This window comes from Myotis davidii, unplaced genomic scaffold (assembly GCF_000327345.1).
Source record: "Myotis davidii unplaced genomic scaffold, ASM32734v1 scaffold299, whole genome shotgun sequence".
Lineage (NCBI taxonomy): Eukaryota > Metazoa > Chordata > Mammalia > Chiroptera > Vespertilionidae > Myotis > Myotis davidii.
Genome location: NW_006293088.1, coordinates 6,845,602 through 6,850,445, shown reverse-complemented (window position 1 = coordinate 6,850,445; position 4,844 = coordinate 6,845,602). Strand labels below are relative to the sequence as shown.

Genomic DNA, 4,844 nt, shown 5'->3' with positions numbered 1-4,844 from the left:
CCGGGCCTCCAGGAGCCGGCAGCCACCCTAGTGAGCTAGCAGCAGGCTGCACTGCGGATCCCCCAAGGCCGTGCACGGCTCAGCAGAGCCCGAGGTCGCTGCCTCTCCCCAGCCCAGGAGCAGTCCGTGCCCCCGGACACCACCAGCCACACTGCTCCCAGCAGGTGCTGCCTCTCAGACCCCCGGCCGCTCTGGACCGAGGAGAAGCCGCGTGTCTGTCTGTATTTAGGTGCAGGAGCAGCGTGCTCCCTGGTGTGGGCAGCTCCCTGTGTGCACAGCAGCTTCTGGCCGGGCGCACGGCCTGTGCGCCTGTGAGGAGGATAGTACCTATTTTTTTAAACGCTTTTGTGTTCTGTGTGGGGAAGCGTTCAGCATGACGGTGCAGCTGAGGAGCAGCATGTGAGAGGTACAGCAGCTGAAGAAATAAAAGCCTTTTCGTGGCACTTTGTTGGCGCGGAGAGGACCCGGGGTGCAGGAAAGACCACAGCTCGCCTGCTGGAGTTAGAACCAGATCTTTATTGTAGTGCAGACACTTCCGACCTCTTTTCAACGTACACGTGGCCAAGACAGCCAGGACGGCTCATCTCCGCTGGTGTCTGTCCACGGCCTAAACAGCAGCTACAGTGACAGCACATGGAGGGATGGCCACAGACACACGACACACAGTGTCCTCAAAACTAGCAGTTAGGGTCACAGAACAGTATTCAAAATTACACCCCCCACCCCACCCCGTTTTAGAAATCTGAAGTGTTACACGTAAATTAAGAACAAAGTGCTGGGGTGTGCTCATGCCTTTCGCCCCCTTTCCTTTCGCCGCCAAGCACAGCAGCGCCCGCACTCCTGGGAGCGGGTGGGCTCTGGGAGGGAGCAGAGCTCAGGCCGCGGCGGAGGGGGCGGGGGGGGGGAGTCACTCTCTGGGCCACTGGGCGCCTGTCAGTGAGTGTGTCCCCAGACTCTGAGTGTGGGTCACTCGGGCCTGCTGCCGTCTCCAGACCAAGAGCAGACGGTGTGCCCCTCCCATTACCCACACGCCTCATGTACGCAACCAACAGCTAAGCATGAGCCCCAGTTTGCACACAGGAGTCCGGGTTCCTGCACAAGGAGCTGTGTGCAAACAAACCGGGACCCAGCGCCCACCCGCTGCTGCATGGGAAACGGGTGGGGCCCTAAAGATAGGAACTGGCCTTTCCAGCCCCCAAAGAGGGCCCCCTCCACCCTGGCCCACACAGGAGCGAGACCTGCGGCAGGACAATCCGGTGCCCAGTGCCCGAGGGGGCAGACCCGCTCTTGTCTGGGGAGCAGGGTCCCGAGGGTCTCCTGCGCTCAGGGTTTCACACCTCACCTTGCGTTCCAACCCTGGGTTATACTAGCACGAAGGACACAAGGAATCCCAATTTATTTACAAAATATTAAAAAGTTCATCTACATATGAACCCCCATTCGGCCATTTTGTACATGCACTAGTTTGGAAAAAAATTAAAAAAAAAAAAAAGAACAAAAGGATTACCCAGTGGGAGTGAGCAGTTTTAACCCTTTGTCACCGAGTCCAGGTTTAGCGTTTCTGGAGGTGCGAGGGGCCACGCGGAGCGAGATGACAGGAGGGAGTGGGTGTCAGCTCCTCACACACAGAGGTCCAGGCAGAGGGCAGGGAGGGAGCCTGGGGTCCCGCACACCAAGCAGGGGTGATGGTCGCGAGGGGAGGGTCTGCAGACCTACTGGCCAGACGACTGTACACGGTGGGCCTGGGCAGGGCGCAGCCAACAGCAGACTTCGGGGAGGCGGGAGGAGGGTGCGCTCAGTAGCTGAGGGTGGAGTCGTCCCACTCCAGCTGCTGCTGCCTGTTGGCTGGCTTCTGGTCCCCGTGCTCCCCGCCTTCCTCCTCCTCCTCGCTGCTCTCCGACTCGGCGCTGGTGACGTCGTCCTCCTCCTCGCCATCCTCACTCTCCTCTTCCTCTTCCTCCTCCTCCTCCTCACTGTGCTGGTCCTCGTACGTCTGACAAAGAGACAGCCCTGTGAGTGGTCCCCAGCCCCGCCCCAGCTCACAGCCCGACTACCCAGCTGGTTCCTGTCCGGCCCCACAGAGGAAGGCTCCGTGTCACACTCCGCAGCCAGACAGGCTGGGCTGTGCTCGAAGTTGTCTCGTCAAAGACGAAATGGAAAACAAAGCTTTGTTCTCCACTCCTGCTGGTGGCACGGCCTCAAACAGGCCTCTCTGAGGTGAGCCCGGCTCTGACCCTGGCTGCCCACCTCCATGGGGTTCACGGTGATGGTCAGGGCGGAGTCGTCCCAGTCCATCTCGCTCTCCTTGCCGGTGTCCTGGTCCCGCATGGTGCGCTGGTGTGCAGCCCGGATCCGGAACACGCCCAGGATGATCATGAACACGAGGAAGCTGACGCACACCACGATCACCACGGTGGCCGTGCTGGGGACCACTGCAATGGGATGGACGGACGGGTCCTGGCCATGAACCCCACCGGGGCACCGTGCCAACCGTGCCCACCGTGCCCACCACCTCCCCCGCACAGACGCTGGACGCTTCCCTGGACCCCGTGGGACAACAGGAAACGGGAAAAGCTCAGCACTGCCCACAGCCACGCCCGAGCCTGCCCTCTGTGGGTGCTTCAGGCTCCTTGGCACCTGGCGGCCAGGCTGCTCTGAGCAGGAGCTGGGCTCTTGGCAGGAGGGGGGAGGGGCCCACAGTCCCACCTGCGAACGGATGGGGGTTGGCCAGGTTGTGACCCGAGAGATCGACGAAGGAGCGATGCTCAGGGTGGACGAACTGCGGCTGGGCGGCCATGTGGCTGGCGTGCTCCATGGGGTTGGCCGTGTGGATCACGTTCACCTGCGGCAGACGGAGAGGCAGCTGAGTGTGCTAGACACACATGCGCTCAGATGGACATATCCCCCCTTTGGGGGACACCAGCGGCCCCCAAAGCTCCCCGGACGGTGCTGGTGAGCAGGTGGGAAAAGGACAGGAGAAACCAAGGCAAACACTTAGACACTCTGTGGCAAGGTGACACCGTCACCCCCAGGAATGTATCACTTCAAGTAACTCATCCTGGCAGCACTTTCTAGAAGAATCCGACTGGGGAAGAGCCACAGGGCGTCTGAGAAGCGCTGGCCAGGCTCTCCCTCGTCCCCGAAACCACAGCCGCGTGCAGGAGAGTGCAGGTCGCAACCGCTCACTTCCTTTTAGAGCGTGACCCTCTGGCTCAAAGCTCCCATCCACTGGCCTGCCGTGAGCTTAGCCTCCTGCTGCCAGGAGGTCACGTGGATGCGGGATGCCAGAGAATGTGTCCCACAGAAGCCTGAGGGACGGGGTAGCTGAGGAGGCCCCAGAGTCTCAGCAGGGAGAGGCCCTCTGGCCACCGTGGCCGGGTCACCACAGCAGGCCCTGGGCCGGCCCCACGTCAGCAGCCTCACCTGAGCGAGCATCTCCTCACAGCAGCGTCTCACCAACTGCAAACAGCCTCACTCCCGGTGCTGCTCTTCCTACCGCAGGTCACACCTCAAACAGCCCCGGCCCCACTCCCTGCGCCTGCTCTCAGCTCGACCAGCTCCCTCGAGAGGCTCCAGGCTCTTGGGCTGAGGCACCCCATGACCTGCCCCGTGCCCCCCGGCGTGTCTCCAGGCTGGAAAAGGCTACACCCCTGGGACAGACCCAGGAGTTGCTGCCACAGTCGCTCTAAATATCGGCATTTGCCAACCCCAGGGCCACGCAGGGGGCCCTTCTCCAGGGCAGCCTGCACTCACCTCCACCTGAAACTCATTGCTAATGTAGCGGCCATTGAGCTCGGAGCAGACGAGCTTGAACTTCCGGTCGAGCAAGGACCTGGCGTTCCAGTTCCGATAGCGCAGGAGGTGCAGCGCCTCCTCGTAGCTGGCCATGGTGTCCACGCCTGCGGGGGAGCGAGACAGGGCGGTGGCTGAGCTGGGAGCACGGCGGGGCCAGGGCCAGCTGGCACCAGGCACCGGGCTGCTGAGCCAGCGGTCACTGGCTTTCCAACTGTGGGAGGGAACCCAGAGGGTGCGGGGCGTCTCCCTCCTGAGGATGTGACACGGGCCTGGCCTCGACCCCCGTCAGGACGGGACATGAGGCAGGGAGTGCTCGCGCCCTTGCCTGCCCCAGGAAACGCCCTCCAGGAACTCCGGGGCCCTGAGAGGAGGGCAGGGGCCTCTCACCTGTGAAGACCACGCCCAGGTCGGAGCGGCTCACTTCTATGCCCTTGTGCTGCAGGCGGGCCATGTCCACCTCCAGGCTCTCCTGCTCGGGGTTCAGCTCCTCGCCCTCCACTGTCACCTCACACGTGTCCAGGTCGTGCACGATCTCCTCGGACACCAGGGACTCTTGGACTGCAGAAGCAGCCCGGTTAGGAAGACCTGCCACTGGGGGGCCAGAATGGGGGGCCCTGTCCCCGGAGGGGGGACCCACCAGCAGACGTCAAGCCAGAAAAATCAAAGTGGGTTTCCAAAGATCGCAATGAGCTCTGCCTTCGCGTCAGAGTCCAGAAGCGTCAAAACATTCAAGTCTCCCAACCCCCCGAGAACAAGGGCCCCAGGCGTGGGCCGCAACAGTGGCCATGAGCCGTCCCAGGCTGACGGCCGTACCTGTGGGGTCCTCGTCCCCTTCCCCGTCGGGCTCCACTTCTCTGGTGACGGTGCTGATGATCCGAAGCTCAGGGAAAAGGAAAACCCCCTCTGAGCTTTCAAATTCAGAAGCTGCTCGAGCGAAATGGTGGACGCCGCTCAGGCTGATCTTGGGCTCCTCCGGCTGCAAAACCATCACTGAGCCGTCGACCGGAGGGATCAAGGCGCAGGCGGCCTCGTTAAAACACCTGCACGGG

General features: G+C 62.3%; 1 protein-coding gene across 1 annotated transcript in view; it reads right to left on the bottom strand.

Annotated features, from left to right (window-relative positions):
* Positions 1-496: 496 nt before the first annotated feature.
* Positions 497-4,844, bottom strand: part of CLSTN1 (calsyntenin 1) — a 30,711-nt gene continuing 26,363 nt past the window's right edge. Inside the window, exons 15-20 of the mRNA XM_006766805.2 lie at positions 4,609-4,835; positions 4,183-4,353; positions 3,754-3,899; positions 2,707-2,842; positions 2,248-2,432; positions 497-1,993 (exon numbers count right to left, since the gene is read on the bottom strand). Coding sequence (XP_006766868.1) covers positions 1,796-1,993; positions 2,248-2,432; positions 2,707-2,842; positions 3,754-3,899; positions 4,183-4,353; positions 4,609-4,835 — 1,063 coding nt within the window. The 3' untranslated portion in view covers positions 497-1,795. The remainder of the gene's footprint in view (positions 1,994-2,247; positions 2,433-2,706; positions 2,843-3,753; positions 3,900-4,182; positions 4,354-4,608; positions 4,836-4,844) is intronic.